The sequence below is a fragment of the Orycteropus afer genome, unplaced genomic scaffold (assembly GCF_000298275.1).
Source record: "Orycteropus afer afer isolate SDZICR_OR568_19922 unplaced genomic scaffold, OryAfe1.0 scaffold00089, whole genome shotgun sequence".
In the NCBI taxonomy this organism is placed as follows: domain Eukaryota; kingdom Metazoa; phylum Chordata; class Mammalia; order Tubulidentata; family Orycteropodidae; genus Orycteropus; species Orycteropus afer.
Genome location: NW_006921676.1, coordinates 4611453 through 4628762, shown reverse-complemented (window position 1 = coordinate 4628762; position 17310 = coordinate 4611453). Strand labels below are relative to the sequence as shown.

Here is a 17310-nt window from a genome sequence, read left to right as displayed (position 1 = left end):
CTCTGTAAATCTTCACCCAAATCAAAATAAAATTAAAAAAAAAAAAAGAAAGTTAATGAGGATCGTTACAAAGGTGTGTGCAGTTGGTACAAAACCAAATAAAATGTGGTTATAAAACCTAGACAACTGAGTATGGTCCCTGCACTTTTTAAAGCATCCTTTAAAAGTTTTATGCTTTCTGCGATATTTTGGATGAAATCAGATGGATGCATAAGATGAGTATCTCACAGCTAGTCAGGACTGCCTAGTGACACAGCTGGGATTGATTTGGTCACCAAAATTCATTAGGGGGAGCTATGGAGTTAGTGCAAGATGAACACATCTGTGGCAAGAAGGTCCTTAACAAAGACTCTGATCCACCTATTTATGGTGAAAGAAATAACGGTGCCAGTGAGCTCTCTACAAGTACACATCTGGAAAAAAATCAAACAATTAGCAAGTGTTTAGTAAATGCCTACCTTGGGCCAGAAATGGAACTGGCATGTGGCTGCATATACATGGAAGTTTTTCTACTCCTGACCAGGCAGATGCCCACTTAGGGATAACCATAGCTTCTGCCCTGAATGAGAGATACTAGTGCAGGTCACCCAATTTTATATTGTTATATTTAACAATATAAAACCAGCTGGTAATAGACGCTGCAGGAGTGCTTAGGGGCAGTGATGCCTTTTGGGGACAGTGATGACTTTTTGGGGGTGTCAGAAGTGGTCCTGGGAGGTGGTTGGACTTGGCAATGAGGGGGAAAGGCAGACCTGGAAGAGGGAATGGCATTATCAAAGGGACATTCCTGTTTATGAGCTCAGGAGCTATCTGCAGCAGAAAGATATTAAAGATCTCCATCTTTATTTCCTTTCCCATTCTGTTTATAATTGTAAAAAAAAAAAAAAAAAGAAGTAGTACTCAGTAATTTAGTGCACAATTGGATGCTCCAGTGCTTGGCACAGTGTTTGGAACATAATAGATGCTCACGATATACTTGGAGAAGGAAGTTATTCCTTACATTGCTGTGCTGTTTAGGAAGATTTTCTCTATTCCTGAAATCATGTGGCTACTTGGGGAGGTTTGCAAGGGGAAGCAGACAGTTTTCTGAACTCTTGAAATTATGGCCAGGGTGTCTCGGTTTAAGACAGGCTCTCTGCTAATAATGCCTTACACACTTCCTAACCTGTGAGCCCTGAGCCAGGACTTCTGGATAGCAGCTCCCACTTTCTCCCTAACCTTCTCTGGGAAAGTCAGTAATTAATCTCAGTTCAGTTGTCTCATCTGTAAAATGGAGTTAATAGTAATTATGTCACAAATGCTGTGAGAATTAGATTAAATACTGTGCACGAAAGGGCTATAAAAGGTGTAAAATGATTTTATTTATCTTTAAGACTCTTTTTATTCAGCCTCCAGGCACTCTTAAAGAAATAGCGTATTAGTTGTGCCCTAGACAACAATCTGCCTGCACTTGGTTGAGGGACCTTGCGTTTAACAAAGAAGCATTTTCAGTAGGAACAATGGGAATGTAAGTGCTTTCCTTTCATGACTCACTGCCATTGAGTCAATTCTGACTGACAGGACCCTCATAGGCTGTGAATCTTTATGAAAGCAGACTGCTTCATCTTTCTCCCATGGAGCAGCTGGTGGGTTTGAACCACCATCCTTTTGGTTAGCAACACAATGCTTTAACTATAGCACTACCAGAGCTCCTTTTCTGTTCTCTCATTGTTGTTGTTTGCCGTCGAGTCGGCCCCGACTCATAGCGACCCCTCCTTGGGTTTCCGAGGCAGTATCACTACAGAAGTAGATTGCCCAACCTTCCTTCATAGCTGCTGCTAAAATGAAGATGGTACAGCTTCACAATCCAAGGCTGATATTTAAGAGAAGAAAGAACTGTGGGGTTTAGTTTTTCATCTCTGAAGGGCATGGGCTTAGTGAGGAAAAAGAACACTAATTGGAATTGCAGGAAGGTCAAAAGGAGCTCCAGATTTGGGAGAACATAGACAGCCACATCCCATGCAGGCTTTTTATTATCCCTGGAAAAGTAGGGGTGCCTGTTGAAATATATATATTTGTATGTAAAACAAATTCATGGCCATCAAGTCAATTGCGACTCACAGCAACCTTCATAAGATTTCTGAAGTAGTAATTCTTTATGGAAGTAGATTGTCCTGTCTTCCTTCTGTGGAGTGGCTGGTAGGTTTGAACCACCAACCTTTTGGTTAGCAATCAAATGCCTTAGTACTACTCCACCAGAGCTCTTTATATATATCAGGAGTAAAAGGTAGAAAATTTCAGCTAGGTATAATTTCTACAAATTGTTTTTGCATAACTCTGCATAGTAATAAATTTACTTGTTTGTAGTAGCGTCATAGGGGAGGAAACGATACAGATTTTCCTTTTCCTGTAGAGATAAAGGAAACAGTTTTGGCTTTGGCTATATTTCCTTGGGAGCTCTGGTGGTATAATGCCTAAGGCATTTGATTGCTAACCAAAAGGCTGGCAGTTCAAATCCACCAGCCACTCCTCAGAAGGAAGATTGGGCAATCTACTTCTGTAGAGATACCACCTTGGAAACCCAAGGAGGGGTTCTATGAGTTGGATTCGACTCAACGGCTGTGGTGGTTATGTTTGTGTGTCAATTTGGCTAGGCCTGGTTGAGTGGCTGGGCAGCTGGATGTAGTATTCCCCATGATGAGACTGGTAATCAACTCCATGTTGGAATCTACTCGGAGCAGCTGAGGAGCTGCCTTTGGGATGTGGTCTGCTTCCTGTATATAAGGAGAAGCTTTGAGAATGGTCTCTAGCCTATGGCACGCTTGCATGTAGCCGTATTGTTGCTCAGCAGCCTGCTATGCTCTGCTGACCTTGGAATTTACAATGGACTTAAGTTAATGGCCTGCTGTGTGGTTTGGTAACATTGGGACTGTGCCTTTTTCCTTGTCAACCTTGGGGCTTCTCAGCCTCAGCAGCCAGCAGCTGTCTGAGTGAAGAAACGCCTCTAGCTCCAGTGGGCCAGGAGCAGGAGGCAGAGCTGTACCCCAAGGTTGAGGGGCTTTCACCCAGCCTCTAGAGCCTGGCACTTTGAACTTGGACTTAAAGCCTCCAAATTGTACGAATAAACTCCTGTTTGTTGAAGCCATCCCATTTGTGGTATATTCTTGTTGGAATGGCACTGGGTAACCAGAACAATGGCAGTGAGTTTTTTTTTTTTTTTAAATTTCTTTAAGATTGATAACCTTCAAATATTAGAGCTACAGTGCAGCTCACCATTGCATGAGCACATTATATGCATTTACTTTGAGATCTCCCTGCCTCTTCTCTCACTGTCCTCAGTTGGAAATGACTTGTTTCCAGTCTGTACTTGAGAAAATTCTATTTCTTTTTCTAAGAATAGCTCAAGACCCTCCTTCATTTTCAGAGTAAAATGATTCTTTCTTTTTTACGGGCCATCCAGAGCTCCTTATTTATACTTCTGTTATAGGAGTTAATCATCTTGGAGGGTAAATCCTTCAAAAGTAGGGATCCCACTTCAATCATCTTTGTTAATCTCTACCACAAAGAACAGTTACCATCACATGATGGGGGCTCAATAATTATCTAGTCAATTGACCAAGAGCAGTTATGCAAAGTAGTAGATTTAAAAACTGATCTGCCCAAAGATTCTGTGGGAGAATCTGGATCAAAAGGGAGGAAATGCAGAATAGAATGTTAAATTCTCAAGGAATCCAGACTTTCTGGAGCCACGGAGGCTATATGAGCCCCTGAAACTCATGCCCTGAGATAATCTTTAAACCTTAGACCTAAAATATCTCCTGAAATCATCTTAAAACAAAGCAATAGCCTAGCTTCACTAGTAAAGAATGTCTGCCTTGAGCACTGTGCTCTTTTAAGAACTGTCTATGGAATCACATTGACAAGAACAACTTGAAAGTTTAGACAGAAAGCTTGCAGAGCAGTGAGTTTATGTTAACGGGGGCATAAGTTTGCAAAAGGAGGGTGAGAATGGTTGTACAACTTGAAGGATATACTCAATGTCACTGAATTGTACATGTAGAAATTATTGAATTGTGTATGCTCTGCTGTGGATATTTGCAACAACTGAAATAAATTATTAAAGGAAAACCTGATATGGCACTATAAAATCCAATTAGAAATTACTTTTTTTGATTGAGATGAAGGTTTATACAGAGGCATAGTTTATTACTCCCTTCTGGGAGTTTCCCAAATTCTCATTTTAGTCCTTTAATCATAAAATGAAAGAAATGTCAGGCCTTGGAGAAGGCAGAGCTATCTGTCTTGCAGCACCTAGAACCACTCATGTATTACAGTAGGCACTCAAGAAACATTTATTAAATTAATGAATAAGGCATTTAGTTCAACACCTCATTTCATAGATGGGAAAACTAAGGGCCGAAAGATAAAATCACTGACCAGCAGCTATAACATAGTTCAGAGATTCCCCAAAGAAGGAATCATAATTTAGACAGCTGATTTGCTGTGTGTCATGGGTACAATTTTCATTTGGAAGCAAGGCATCTGGAGGTGAGGGAAGGGGCTCTGTTCTATAAGAGTCTTAGTGTCCGAGTGCAGCCATGACAAAAAAAAAAAAAAAAAAAAAATAGCACACATAAACCAAGATAAAATAAAACAACTCACTACCATAGAATTGATTCTGACTCATAGCAACCGTATAGTACAGAGTAGAACTGCTCTATAGGGTTATAGCGTTGCTAAGGTTGTAAATCTTTACTAAAGCAGACTGCTACATCTTTGTCCCATGGAGCAGCTGGTGGATTTGAACTGCTGACCTTTTTTTTTTTTTTTCCATTATAAAATTTTACCAAAGGAATACTTTGTGCTTTTAAAGGCTTGGTTCAGCAAGGTAAAAGAAGACTAAGAACCATTAAAACATTTTAAATCCCTTTTTAACCTCAGAGAGGGACTCAAATTAAATAAATTCTTAGGAAAAGGACATTTCCTAAATTAGAAAAGTTGGTTTCCAAGCTATGCTCTCTTACCTCTATTGCTTGTAGCCCTAAGGAGAACTAAACCTTACCTGGGATGTTTCCTCTGGAAGTCAAGGTGGGAAGAATAGGCGCTATCCAGACAAAGGACAGATGGAAATTCTGAGCCAAGAGTGCAGGGTCTGTGATATGTAGTGTGACTATACAATTCATCATCTAAACCAGGATACTTCTGAAGGGAAAAAAAAAAAACCAAACTCACTACTGCTGAGTTGGATCCGACTCATAGTGATCCCTCCTTGGGTCTGCCCAATCTTCCTTCCAAGGAGTGGCTGGGGGCTTTGAACCACCAGCCTTTTGGTTAGCAGTCAAATGCCTAATTACTTGTGGAAAAAATGCATAAACTGGTTGGGACATATTGCCACCATAGTGATAAGGCAGTTGAACCACTAACCTTTTTTTAGCAGCTGGATGCTTTAACCACTGCACCACCAGAGCTTCTTACTAGTGCAGCCATAACAAAAAAACCACAAGTGGGTGGATTTAAAGAACAGAATGTATTGCCTCACAGTTTTGGAGTCTAGAAGACAGAATTCAGGGCATAGGCTCTAGGGGAAATCCCTCCTCGTTGGAAGCCCTGGGCATTCCTTGGCTTGTAGAGGGCTTCTCACATAGTCTCTTCCCACTATGTGTCTATTCTGCTCTTTTTATAAGACACCACTCAGAAAGGATTAGGACCCACCCTGCTCCAGTATGGTCTCATTTACATAACAAAAGAAAACTCTATTTTCAAACAAAGTTCTATTTACATGTATAGGGTCAGGACCTCAAGGTAACTTTTCTGGGGACACAATTCAATCCCTAACAATCAAGTATGCCTAGAGAAGCTACCCTGTTTCCCTCCATTTTTCTTTCACTGAATAATGAATCTGACCACGTTGAGTTCTGAGGGTCTCTGCATGGTTGTTCCATTCTGTTCCCTTGCCTGACCATTGGAAATTTAGTGTGAAGACTGAAATTCAAAGTTCAGGAATGTCAAATTAGCCAATGTTTCATACCAACTCACTATGCCTTGTTCAGACATGCCTCCTCTCCAATGCCTGAAATGCATGTGTATTTTAGAAATACAGCATATGTATTTGATGTCTGAGACTTTATGAAATCTTGTCTGATATTCCATGGCCAAAGAATTGATTAAGAAGAAATAAATAGGCAAGAGCTTTAAAGAATAGTCTTTTGGTAAAAGAAAGGACATTGTTAATTTTAGGTTTTGTACCTCTTAATAAGTGTGGTGCAAGCAGTGAATGTACTCAACTGCTAACCAGGAAATTGAAAGTTCAGGTTCACTCAAAGGCTCCTCAGAAGAAAGGCCTGGCAGTCTACTTCTGAAAAATCAGCCATTGAAAACTTTGTGGAGCACAGATCTACTCTGATGCACATGGTGTCACCATGAGTCAGAGTTAACTCAATGGCAACTAGTTTAACCTCTTAACATGGTAGATGAATAAAAGCAGAATTTGGGAACAGGTCCTTTGGAAAATACCATCCTATGGTTCATTTATTTCATTTGAGTTGATCTGCATACCATATACACTAAGCTTCACTGCCTTATTTATATTGAAAACACATGTTCTACCCTTATCATTTGTTACTTACAGTGGGTACAGTTAGGAAACCATTGATTCACAGATTTTTCTCTGCTGAAAGATAAAAAAAAAAAATCATATTAATAGTGAGCATGGTAAATGGTATTTTTAGTGGAGTTTCTTTTTCTTCGCAAAAGACCTTTCTATAGGAGGGTGGCACAGTGCCTGAGGCATTTGACTGCTAACCAGAAGGTTGGTGGTTCAAACCCACCAGCTGCTCAGTGGAAGGAAGATGGGGCAACCTACTTCCATAAAGATTTACCATCTTGGAAACCCAATGGGGGTTGCTATGAGTCGGAATTGACTTGATGGCAATGGTGTGTTAGGTGAACTTCCAGGGGCACACTTTGAAGTGGGTTCTGAGAAGACCCTTAGCAAATTTGTACCATGAAGGGATTCAGAAGAAGAGGAGGAAGAACAGGTGGATGTCACCAACTGGGTGACTTGTCTCTGCTTTCCCTACTTTCCACTGCAAGTGGGGCTGGCTGGGAACATCAGTCTTAGCCTGAGAACCCGATCGGACACCTTTTAAAGGCTGCAGAATTGTGCCAAATCTGACATCTGCATAGCTTGTAGATAATGGATTGATATGCAGCTTGGGGCAGAACTTACTCATCTCCAACCCCGGTGCAGCAGAGAGTGAAAAATATTTTGATCGTATCAGTGAAAAGATGGCCTTAATATTCTATGAGTGAAGTTGAGTGGTGAGAAAAAATATATATCTTTTCACATAATTGGTTCCCCTGAGGAGGAAAAAGTTCTTGATGTTTCTATTGTAAATCATCAATAAGTTGACCATGTGTGAAATAGGAAAGGCAGCTCAAAGTCAGCTTCTGGTAAACACTTTGCAGCCCCAAATGTGTAATTTGTAGCCCCCTGATGAGTGCCCTGTGTCCAAAATTGAATGCTATGGCTTGAGAAAGATGGGATGGATTAGATTCAGGCTTTTTCCATGTCACTGCTTTTCAGAGAGGGTATCAAATCTGCAGACCTTTTCCTCTGCTACCACTGAAAAATTATATTTGTCTCTGGGATCTTTCTTCTGAGCTGGTGAACTAAAAATTCCACCAGGATGGAAACCAAGTGAGCTACAAAGTCAAAAAGTTGTAATTTTCAGTTGATGTTTCTGAGGGTCCATTCTATCCCACACAGTGCTAGGACTGGTGGTTACAAGGGAGAGAATGACCTATTCTTCATCCTTGAGGAGTTCATGGGGTGGAGACCCCCCATCCAGTTTTCAGGATTTAGGGTAGAATACAATATTTTACCTAGAATATTTATTTATATTTGTTTATGTATATATGTACCTATTTATTTATTCATTCTTTTGAGTGAATGAACAAACCTAGTTAGTTTTGGTTAAAGACAGTGTACGGTCAACACTTTCAGTGTCTAGCACTATTGGGTGCTCAAAAAAACAAAATAAACCCATTGCTGTCAAGCCAATTCTGACTCACAGCAACCCTAGAGGACAGAGAACTGCCCCATAGGGTTTCCAAGGCTGTAATCTTTATAGGAGCAGACTGACACATCTTTCTTTTGCAGAGCAGCTGGTAGATTTGAACCACCAACCTTTGGGTTAATAGCCGAGTACTTAACCACTGTGCTGCCAGGGCTCCTTAGTAGGTGCTCCAGATGGTAGTTGTTGTCTTTGTTGTTATTACTCTGTATCAGGCTCAGGTTATATGAGGATGAATTATGTGTGGCCATATGTCTGTCAGGAACTTGCAATTAGGTGGGAGGGACAAACTAGGAAATGAATAAGTAATTGCATCTGTGTCTTTGTGACACATTATTATATTCTTAGCATGTTTAAGATCTTCATTTCCTGTCTTACCATGTACTTGCCATCTGGTCTCATTTTTATAATGGCATTGACCTGCATTCATCCACCACACTCAAGAGGGTCCTAAAGCAGCATTGGTGGGCCGCCTATGTCTGTGTCACGCTGAGTGCATGCTAAAAATGCAGATGTTGGAGCCTACCTTAGACTTACTGAGTCCAATTTTGGGGTAGGTGATTCTCACGCATGCTAAAGTTTGAGAACCACAGGCCTAGGAAGGCCCAAGTCTGTACTAGCAAGTCCTCTACCATCCATGTCCACAGACCATGGTCTTCTGGGATTGCTCTGGCAGAGGAAGGAGCTCTGGTGACATTGTGGCTAATGCATTTAGCTGCTAATCAAAAGGTTGGTGGTTTGAACCCACCAGCCACTCTATAGGGAAAATGATTAAGCAGTGTGCTTCTGTCAAGATTTACAAGCATGGAAACACTATAGGGCAATTGTACTCTATCCTATAGGGTCAATATGAATCAGAATCAACTCAATGACAGTGGGTTTGGTTTTATGGTTTTGGTGGCAGATGAAGAAAATGTCAGGAATTGCTCCACTCCCAGCCAGAGCTTTCTTGCCCTGTTGCCTCCCTTGGCATTCTTTTTATACATCTGAAAATATGTTTTTAAAAAGTTTAGTAAAAAAATTATAAAATGGCCAATAAATAATAAGAAAACAAAAATAATAAAGAAATGCAAATTAAAATAACAGTGAGACTTCATTTTTTTTTTTGACCACTGAATTGGCAAAACTTATAAAGATTAATAATATCAAGTGTTTTTTGGGATATAAAGAAACAAATATTGTATTACTGATGGGATAAAAATGGATAAAGCCGTTTTGTAGGGCAATGTGCTATTCTCTCTCATAATTTTAAAGTACAGAGAACCTAAATATGTCCTATGTAAAAATACTGAGCTCATACATGTTCTAGGAATCTGTCCTATAAAAATGGTTGTTGTCCTGCGTTGAGTTGATTTTGATTCATAGCAACCCCATGCGACAGAGTAGAGCTAACTGCCCCATACGGCTTCCCAGGCTGTAACTTTACAGGAACAGATTGCCAGGCCTTTTCACCCACAACATGGCTAGAGGGGTCAAACAACGAACCTTTTGGTTAGCAGCTGAGCATTAAACAATTGTGCCACCAAGCCACCTTATACATAAGCCCCAATTTTTTTTTTAATATAGAACCTATTACTAAATACCTATCAGTAGGGTACTGGCTCTACATGTCTTAAAATGGAATGTTCTCCAAGACAGATCATTAAGTGAGAAAAACAGTTTGTATAGCTGTGTGTAAAATATGGCTCCATTACTGGAGATAAAAAGACCTACAAACATATCCCTCCTGAATTTAGAGATCATCTAAAGAATAGATTTGATGCATTGAACACCAATGACCGGAAGCCAGATGAATTATGGGAGGATATCAAGAACATTATCCAAGAAGAAACAAAGAGATCACTAAAAAGACAAGAAAAGAAGAGAAGACCAAAGTGGATGACAGAAGAGACTCTGAAACTTGCCCTTGAGCGGAGAATAGCTAAAGCAAATGGAAGAAATGAAAAGGTCAAAGGGCTGAACAGAAGATTTCAAAGAGCAGCTCAAGTAGACAAAGCCAATTACTATAATGAAATGTGCAAAGACCTGGAGTCTGAAAACCAAAAGGGAAGAACACGCTCGGCATTTCTCAAACTGAAAGAACTGAAGAAAAAATTGAAGCCTCGAGTTGCAATCTTGAGAGATTCTATGTGCAAAATATTGAATGATGCAGGAAACATCAAGAGAAGATGGCAGGAATACACAGAGTCACTGTACCAAAAAGAACTGATCAGTCTTCATCCATTTCAGGAAGTGGCATATGATCTAGAACCCATGGTAATGAAGGAAGAAGTCAAAGCTGCACTGAAAGAACTGGCGAAGAACAAGGCTTCGGGAATTGATGGCATACCGATTGAGATATTTCAACAAACAGATGCCCCATTGGAGGCACTCACTCAGTTATGCCAAGAGATTTGGAGGACAGCTACCTGGCCAACTGACTGGAAGAGATCCATATTTGTGCCCATTCCAAAGAAAGGTGATCCCACAGAATGTGGAAATTATAGAACAATATCATTAATATCGCATGCAAGTAAGATCTTACTGAAGATAATTCAGAAACGTTTGCAGCAGTATATTGACAGAGAACTTCCAGAGGTTCAAGCCGGATTCAGAAGAGGATGTGGAACAAGGGATATCCTAGCTGTTGTCAGATGGATCTTGGCTCAAGGCAAAGAATACCAGAAAGATGTTTACTTGTGTTTTATTGACTATGCAAAGGCATTTGATTGTGTGGATCATGACAAATTATGGATAACATTGAGAAGAATGGGAATTCCTGAGCACTTGACTATACTCATGAGGAATCTGTACCTTGACCAGGAGGCTGTCATTCGAACAGAACAAGGGGACCCTACATGGTTTAAAATCAAGAAGGGAGTGCGTCAGGGTTGTATCCTTTCTCCAAACTTATTCAATCTATATGCTGAGCAAATAATCCGAGAAGCTGGACTATATGAAGAAAAACGTGGTATCAGGATTGGAGGAAGAATCATTAACAACCTGAGATATGCCGACGATACAACTTTGCTTGCTGAAAGTGAGGATGCCTTAAGGCACCTATTGATGAAGGTTGAAGAATACAGTCTGTAGTATGGATTACGTCTCAATATAAAGAAAACAAAATTCCTCACAACTGGACCAATGAGCAGCATCACAATAAATGGAGAGAAGATTGAGGTTGTCAAAGAATTCACATTGCTTGGTTCTATAATCGATGCCAACGGAAGCAGCAGTCAGGACATTAGATGACGTGTAGCATTGGGAAGGTCAACTGTGAAGGAACTGTATCAAGTGCTGAGGAGCAAGGATATCTCCTTGAGGACTAAGGTGCGCCTGACACAAGCCATGATATTTCCAATCGCCTGGTATGCATGTGAGAGCTGGACAATGAATAAGGAAGACCGAAGAAGAGTTGATGCTTTTGAGTTGTGGTGCTGGCGAAGAATGCTGAAAGTACCATGGACTGCTAAAAGAACTAACAGATCCATCCTGGAGGAAGTGCAGCCAGAATGCTCCTTGGAAGCAAGAATGGCCAGACTTCGTCTCACCTATTTTGGTCATGTTGTAAGAAGGGACCATTCCCTGGAGAAGGATGTCATGCTTGGTAAGGTGGAGGGTCGACGAAAGAGGGGGAGGCCTTCAATGATACGGATTAACACGGTGGCTGCGATGATGGGCTCAAGTATAGCAGGGATTGTGGGGCTGGCGCGGGATCAGACAGTGTTTTGTTCTGCTGTGCATGGGGTCGCTATGAGTTGGAAACGACTCGACGGCACTTAACAACAACAACAACACAAACAAGCACACAATTGTGTATGTGTATGTTTCACATACACAGACATGAAACTGTACATAACAAACTGCAGTCATGGTTATGTCTGAGAAGGAGTATGCCAAAGGGATGAAATGTGATTTAAAGCATACTTCCTTACTGTTTGCCTTTTACATCCAGATTGTATTCATATATAACATGTGAAATGAAAACAACAGAAATGTGCTTTGTACCAGGTAAATCTGGCCTAGGTTTGGGTCTGTCCTGGGATGTAAATTCTAGAAAAGGAAATTCTAACATCAAGTCGGGACTTGGGATTGGTTTGTATTTGGAAATGTTTTCTGTTAAGTTTTTCAAACCCTCACCCCTGTGTGTTTTCTTCTCTTAGTTGGTAGCAGCGATCGTATTTATCAGCTTTGGTGTGGTGGCAGCCTTCTGTTGTGCCATAGTCGATGGTGTGTTTGCTGCTCGACATATCGTGAGTACAATTTTAAATTAGTTTTACCATCTGAATCCTGTTCACAATTGCTTTTCTATATTTTAAAAAAATTCACATTAAAAAATAAAACTTCAATTTGCAGAACTCAGCTCAGAGATCTTTACCACTCTTCTCTCCACTTACGTTTGCCAACCATTTTCCTTCCTTCTTTTACTGTTCTCCAGCTACTGCACAACTGAAGCCCCTCGCCACCACACACACACCATGCACAGACACACACCCTTGCACATACACACACCCAGTACACACCAGTACTAGGAGATCAGTTAACATCAAGATTCTTCAACTTCCCAAATACTCGGGAGAAGTTGCTAATCCTTTCTTTACTGGTCTAAGAACTCCATCCACATGGATTCAGGGGACCATCTTTAGGTCTGTCTTTAAACTTAACAAAATACACCCCCCAAAATTCACTGATTTATGGCTTCCCAAGTTTTTATATTTCAAATATGTCTTTCGTAAAATATTATGATGACGTTTTCTAGCTTGACTCTGTAGCTTGTCAAAGTCCTTTTGTATTTATTTAATGATGTTGAAGCCAAATCCTTCCTGGAACTCCTTGCTGTCTAGTTGATTCCAATTCATGGAGAACCTGTAGGATAGAGTAGAACTGCCCTATAGGGTTTCCAAGACTGTAATCTTTACAGAAGCAGACTGCCACATCTTTCTCCCATGGAGCGGTTGGTGAGTTTGAACTACCGATCTTTCAGTTCAAGTAAACCACTGTGTCATGAGGGCTCCTATATGTTGAAGATAGAAACACAAGATTTTATCATTGGCTTTTCAAATGAAAGTTAAATTAGGAGTCACATACTCTGAAAATGATGGCTGTTACACAGCCATGGTACACAGGTAGGGGATACCATTACTATTATTATTATTATTATTTTAACTTTATAGTGAACAGGTTCCAAGTGAAATAAACATTAGACTGATGATGATAGCCATTGTAAAAATATTAAACTATACTAAAATCATTAATGAGTGTCACCAGTCAAAGGCAAAATTTAAAATCCATTGTCAAAATCTGTGTGATATTTTTTCTAGCCTTTTTTCTATGCTTTAAAGAGCTTTCTTATAATGTCAGGAAATGGTTCTTCCTGCTTCAACTTACACAGACTACAAACTAGGCAAATTAAAGAATATTTGAGTGTTTTGTTAGTTTAACCTTCTTTAAAAGCTTTTCACAAAATCAGAATGCTGGGGAGTACAAATATTATATTATAAACACTGAAGTGTACCAGTTTGACTTATCACCAGCTCTTACTTCTTTTGAAATAAGCCAGTCCTGATTATAGTACACTATTATTTTCTGCATTAGTTTATCAAATATGACCTTTGACTTTAAAAAAGTCAGAGACATAGAAACAAAACATACCTTGATGATCACTTTGTTTAAAAACCGAAGGCTAGAGACATTATATATTTTTTCTCTGAAAACTACTTGCTGAAAGGTCTCTATTATCTGAGGTCCCCACTCTCTTTCATTGCTAAATGCATTTTCTTAGTTGCCTGTTAAAACTAAATGGACAGTAAATCAATGATTGTAGTTTTTTGAGAATCATTAATAAGCATATCATGGCCTTACACAGAAATATTTGGGCCTAAATGCAGATGTATATCATGTTTATACTGCCCATGGCTATGTCCCACCCCATCTCTTAAATAAATAAATATATTGATGATCATGATGCCAGAACTGGCTTCCTGACACCACTTCTCCCTTGAGCCACGTTTTTTTTTTTTTTTGGCTCATGAATCTCAGGTAATATATAGTCAGTCCCCAGATTATAAATGAGTTCATTCCTAAGTCTGTCTTTAAGTCGAATTTGTGTGTAAGTTGGAACAGTGAAGTATAGTTCGTATCTAACATCAGTTATGTTTTTGTATGTAGTATACAAGGATGGATTACTCAGTAAGCAAAGTAAGCACATGCTTAGGGCATCAACAAAACACCAGTTGTCCAAAGCAAAGACTCATAGATATCAAACACACAGGGCACAAGGAAAAGTGAGTGCTGCTGTGGAAGGCAACTGGCAGGGTCCAAGATGAAATTGATACCAGCTCCTCGAGTTCACTATCACAGAAACATTAGAAATAAACAAGGAAATGACAGTCATGCTCCAGAAGTATTAAGTGGTAGAGATTAACTTTGCATAATCACATACTATACTATCATTGATGCACTTGGATAAAGGAAGGGCAACAGTGTATGGCATTCTTTCAAATAGATTTTCCTTCTTTAACAATGTGGATATAACTGATGAAGAATGTATGAAGGCATCCAAGAAATTAGTTCAGGCTTATCCAAATAACTTGGGAGCTCTGGTAGCATAGTGCCGAAGGAACTGGACTACTAACCAGAGGGCTGGCAGTTCAAACCCAACAGCAGCTCCTCGGAAGGAAGATGGGGCAATCTACTTCCATAGTGATACTGCCTCGGAAACCCAAGGAGGGGTCGCTATGAATCGGGTCCGACTCGATGGCACATAACAACAACAACAACATCCAGATAACTTAAATACAAACCTTTAAGAAGAAGTGTGACAATTTCATTCTTACCTGAGAACTAAGTTTACAAATTCAGTAAAGTTAAATTTTACTCATGTAGACATATATGATTCCATAATAGATGATAAAATACAATGCATAGTCCTCAATATTGAAATTGCTTTATGCATATTCCTAATGTTAATGATCACAGACTACACAACAGTACACTCAATTTGTCCCTAAAGAAACTCAAAAACCCTGAGCACACAATGATTTAAGAAAGACTCAATTCATTATCCTTATTATGTATGGAAGTACATATTGTTTGGTAGCTTAACTGTGACGAAATCATCAAAGAATTGGTAAGAGCAAAGAATAGAAAGATGTTTTTATTATAACATGTTAGAGATGAAAGGTTGATCTAAAAATAAAATATAGTAATTCTTATAATGTTTGTTTTCTTTTATGATATCTTTTCATTAGTTCATTTATAATGATAGCAATTATTATGAAATAAGCATCAAAATTGAAGTATAAGCCATTTAAAGCAAAATTGATGAAAGTCAATTTTTTGTTGTAGGAGAGCAACAGAATTTTATATTGATTGTTGAAACAACTAAGCTCACCAACTCAGTTTCTTTGTTGTAGAATATGTGGAATATACTTTTTGTAGAAAATGTGGTCTACAGTAAAAATATCAGTGCTCCACATCCAGTAAAAATTTTATAATCTGGTTCTTCTCATTCTGCTAAAATAGCATACATTACTTTTAAATCCAGTTGTTAATATTATAGTCACATTTAAAAAGAAGTTACATCATGAATAGCTAATGTATATATGTATATATATGTGTGTGTGGTGTGTGTGTGTGTATATATATATATATATATATATCACATATCCCATTCAAATGCAGAGGAGAGGGCACCATACTTTATCAGTGTTTAGGATCCTCACATGCCTTAATCTGACTTTTGTATGTGTAAAGAACATTAGGGAGCTCTGGTGGTGTAGTGTCTAAGGCATTTTACTGCTAACCAGAAGGCTGGCAGTTCAAACCCACCAACCACTCCTCAGAAGGAAGGTTGGGCAATCTACTTCCATAGTGATACTGCCTCAGAAACCCAAGGAGGGCTCGCTATGAGTCAGATCCAACTCTACGGCAGTGAGTTAGGTTTGATTTGGTTTTAAAGAACATTTAAGAAACACTTTCAGACACACTAAAACATGATAATATAGTAATAATATAATAATATTTTGATGCATGTCACAAAGTAGCCTTCTTGTTATTATGAACCATTTTATGTACCTTGAATTTTTAATATAATAGGCTTTACGGGGTTTGATTGGTTCATAACTATGGGTTGCTCTTTTAAGCATAGAAAAAATCTATGCTTAACCTGCTGCAAAAGACCTCTTTCAAGTGATGAAGAGCAAAGATGTCTCCTTGAAGACTAAGGTGCGCCTAACCCAAGCCATGGTATTTGCAATCGCCTCTTATGCATGTGAGAGCTGGGCAATGAATAAGGAAGACTGAAGAAGAGTTGATGCTTTTAAGTTGTGGTTCTGGAGAAGAATGCTAAGAGTACCATGGACTGCTAAAAGGACTAACAAATCTCTCCTGGAGGAAGTGCAGCCAGAATGCTCCTTGGAAGCGAGAATGGCCAGACTTTGTCTCACCTAGTTTGGTTGTGTTGTCAGAAGGAACCATTTACTGGAGAAGGATATCATGCTTGGTAAAGTTGAGAGTCAATGAAGAAGGGGGAGGCCTTCATCAATGAGATGGATGGACAGAGTGGCTGCAATGGTGGGCTCAGGTATAGCAAAGATCATGAGGCTGGCACAGACCAGGCAGTGTTTCATTCTGCTGTGCATGGGGTCACTATGAGTTGGAGACAGTTCGACGGCACCTAACAACAGCAACAATAACCCTGGCACTTCCTGTATTCAGATGAGAGCAGATTACTATGGTGAATGTATATAAGGAGGAATGGCATCTGTTGAGAGGAGTAGCTGGATCTCACATCAGATTGCTGTTCAGTGTTTGTGAGAATAGCTGGTCCAGGCTGCTCCTTCTACCACCTGAAATTGGGCAGAAAGGTGAAATTATTTTCCTAGTCCTCTGTGCAAATGTCTAGATACTGTGCTTGTCGGATATTTCCCACAGTGATCTGCTTCATAGACCCTTGACCTGGCAACGTCTAAGATAGTCCAGTCTCCAACCTCGTGTCACACTAACAGGTGGATCATTGGGTTGCTTAGCTGTGTAGAGCACAGGAATGCCAGAAATGTGTTTAAGAACTGAGGCTCCTGAATTGCTTTTTCCAACCTAGACCCTTAATGGAGTAAATAATTTTCTAATCCTGTGGAGGCACAAATACATTCATATTGTAAATGTACACAGCAAAGAACTAGATGGTGCCTGGCTACTACTGTCAACCACTTGGAAGGGGATCTATGTAGGCGATCCTGGATAGAGAGGGAGAACAATGTGGAACAAAACTCAAAAT

At 39.6% G+C, this 17310-nt stretch overlaps 1 protein-coding gene across 1 annotated transcript in view; it reads left to right on the top strand.

The window, feature by feature from the left end:
* The window catches only part of TMEM255B (transmembrane protein 255B), a 226715-nt gene that overhangs the window by 58917 nt on the left and 150488 nt on the right, over positions 1–17310 (top strand). Inside the window, exon 5 of the mRNA XM_007942404.1 lies at positions 12197–12286. Within this exon, the coding sequence (XP_007940595.1) occupies positions 12197–12286 (90 nt within the window). The remainder of the gene's footprint in view (positions 1–12196; positions 12287–17310) is intronic.